The 2,667-nt window shown below is 41.0% G+C and overlaps 1 protein-coding gene across 1 annotated transcript; it reads right to left on the bottom strand.

Annotated features, from left to right (window-relative positions):
* Positions 125-2,524, bottom strand: LOC107623694 (probable receptor-like protein kinase At1g11050). The gene is made up of 2 exons (XM_016326042.2): positions 2,167-2,524; positions 125-2,039 (listed from the first exon to the last, which is right to left on the bottom strand). Exons 1-2 carry the CDS (start codon positions 2,439-2,441, stop codon positions 464-466), a joined length of 1,851 nt encoding a protein of 616 aa, XP_016181528.1. The 5' UTR covers positions 2,442-2,524; the 3' UTR covers positions 125-463.

Genomic DNA, 2,667 nt, shown 5'->3' with positions numbered 1-2,667 from the left:
CTTTATAGATTGATTTTTTAGTAATCAAATTAAATATCAATCTAATAAAGGAGATTTAAATACGATAACCACAACAAAGGATATATATATATTGGTTATTTTGTAAGCAAAATATAGATAAACATAACAAATTAGAATGACCATAGAATCCAGCCGGAGCGCAGGAGGCACACTAGTATAATATGTAATCATATTACAAATATACACAAGGGGATAAGAAATCGAAAAGAAAAAAAAATCAACATATTTGTGGCACTTGTTTTAAAGGCTAATTTGAGTCTTCACATATCATGTTTGGACTGAAATTTGTTATCCTAAAGCTACACAATTTTAATTTAGTGTAAATCTTAAATCTACATTTCTTTCTAAATCTTGCTTATGAGTCATCAACTTAAGCGTATGTCACAATCATTTTAATCAAGGGAATGGCCAAGTCAAACGTAGTAAATCCACGTGCTTATCCCTACATTGTGCTCGTAGTCATATTTGTTTCATAAGATGAGAGATATGGCATGGACCTTCCGCTTCTTTGCAATCCAAAGAGAAGAGAAGATCGAAACGACTCATGACCAAGTGGTACCGGCCTGTCTGGCAACTCAGGAATGTCAATATCACCCTCCAACATCTTCATTGCCTCAGCAATGGTAGGCCTAAGCGCAACCATTGCATGACCACAAAGAATCCCAACAAGAACAAACCTTTCCATGATCTTCTCTGGCCCTTCTTCCCTTATTGACTCATCAAGAATCTCCTCCGTCCGACCTGATTTCGCGAGCGTCCACGCCCAATCCGTGATCAAGACCACGTTTGAAATCGAATTCGTCGTGTCTAGTACCTTCCTCCCACTCATGATCTCTAAGATCACAATTCCAAAACTATACACATCACTCTTCTCTGTTAGTTGGCCGTATAGCGCGTACTCTGGCGCCAGATAACCGTATGTGCCAGCCACCCTTGTTGTGAGGTGAGACTGGCCTTCACTGCCCTGTTTTGCTAATCCAAAATCCGCCACTTTTGCTTTCATCTTGCTATCAAGAAGTATGTTGGTCGCTTTAATGTCGCGGTGATAAATCGGGGGTTTGATTTCGTAATGCAAATAAGCAAGCCCCTTAGCCACATCAAGAATTATGCTCTTCCTTTGTGGCCATGTTAGCCTATTAGCACCAGCAATGGACAATTGGTAACTGAGGCTGTCATTAGGCATATAATCATAAACCAGAAACCTCCTCTTACCTTTCAAGTTATCGCTCGTGACGCAACAACCCCGAAGAGCAAGAAGATTTCTATGCTTTATTTTGCTTATGATATCTACCTCATAGCAAAACTCCTCATCCCCTTTGCTTTCCAAGTTCAGAATCTCTTTAACCGCAACCAAAGTGCCGTCTGAAAGAGTCCCCTTGTACACTACCCCATCACCACCTTGACCAATCATATTCCTCTGTGAAAACTTGTTAGTGGCTCGTTCAAGCTCTGAAATATGAAACCATTTCGCCCCCGCATTGGGCAAAACGCTGTTCCTAACGCTGTTTTCGATTGACCTGTGATAAAGGTTCTCCCTCCTCCTCCTATCCCACTTTCTAAACAAAACAATCAGAACCGAAGTGAGAATAACACCACCAAGAGCACCCAATATCCCAAAAACCAATTTCAAAACTTGTTCCTTGTTCCACGACCCTTTCTTCGTGGACAGCGGCAAGCCCAGAATGCAAGAAGCCGTGCCCAAATTGCTTGGACCAAACTGGTTAACAACACCAGCAGCATACAAGATTGTGAAGTAGAAGCATTTGGTCGAATTTGGGTCCTTTTGGTTCAAGTCTGCAGTGACCTTGAATCCCGCGTCCGTGCAAATGCTGCACTGCGTTTGGCCATTCATGTCGCCACTGCAAGAAGTGTCCAGTGGGGAGATTAACCCCACCTTCTGCCTCCAATCTTGGATGTTCTCAATCCCGGCACAACTCGAAGAATTCGAGACGAAATCCGAGTTCTGGAAGCATGTGGACACCATAGATGTGTTCAGCAACAAGGGTGAAAGCTTGGATCTGAAACAGTGAGATCACCCAAAAAAATTAATAATTTTGTTATTAACATCAAACTCAACAAAATTATTTTTATGACCGAGCTAATCATACATAATTTCTAATATTCATAAAAAAGTTCGTCCCTGACCTGAATTCAGATAAGCAAGATGCGGAAGTATTGTTATCCTGGAGTTGGAACTGGGAGGTTTGTTTGAGGTGCTGAGAGAGTCCAATGCCGATAAGACTCAACAGGGTTTGGCAGCAGTGTTGTGTGTCGATTGGGTCTCTGCATGTTGATGTGTCCCATGATAAGGTGTCAACGTAGTTGAGATTAAACGGGCACGATGCTGATTCAGTACCAGATACCAAAATGGTGAAGAGAAGGAGGAGGAGAAGGAAAAATGGCGCTACTTGGGTATCCATTTTTGTAGGTTTGCTATGAACAAATACTGGTTTTTTGGGACTCTGTATTGGACCCTTATAAATTATAATAGCAGCCAAGTTTCCACTTCAAAGAGAGGTGTAGTTTTACTAGTCAACCATGGCGACCTACTTGCTACCGTCAAATTTGCACGTTTTTGTTAGAGTATTATATTATACATGGTACATGAATATAAAATACTATTATAAATTTGAAATACGAAATATG

Source organism: Arachis ipaensis, chromosome B10, assembly GCF_000816755.2.
Source record: "Arachis ipaensis cultivar K30076 chromosome B10, Araip1.1, whole genome shotgun sequence".
NCBI classification, from domain to species: Eukaryota; Viridiplantae; Streptophyta; class Magnoliopsida; order Fabales; family Fabaceae; genus Arachis; species Arachis ipaensis.
The sequence above is the reverse complement of the archived record's forward strand: the minus strand, read 5'-3'. Positions and strand labels throughout refer to the sequence as shown.

Coding starts and splice junctions, on each gene's coding strand:
- LOC107623694 (XM_016326042.2), bottom strand. CDS start 2,441: ATGGATACCCAAGTAGCGCCATTTTTCCTTCTCCTCCTCCTTCTCTTC. Junction 2,040..2,166: donor TCTTGCTTATCTGAATTCAG/GTCAGGGACGAA, acceptor TCACTGTTTCAG/ATCCAAGCTTTCACCCTTGT.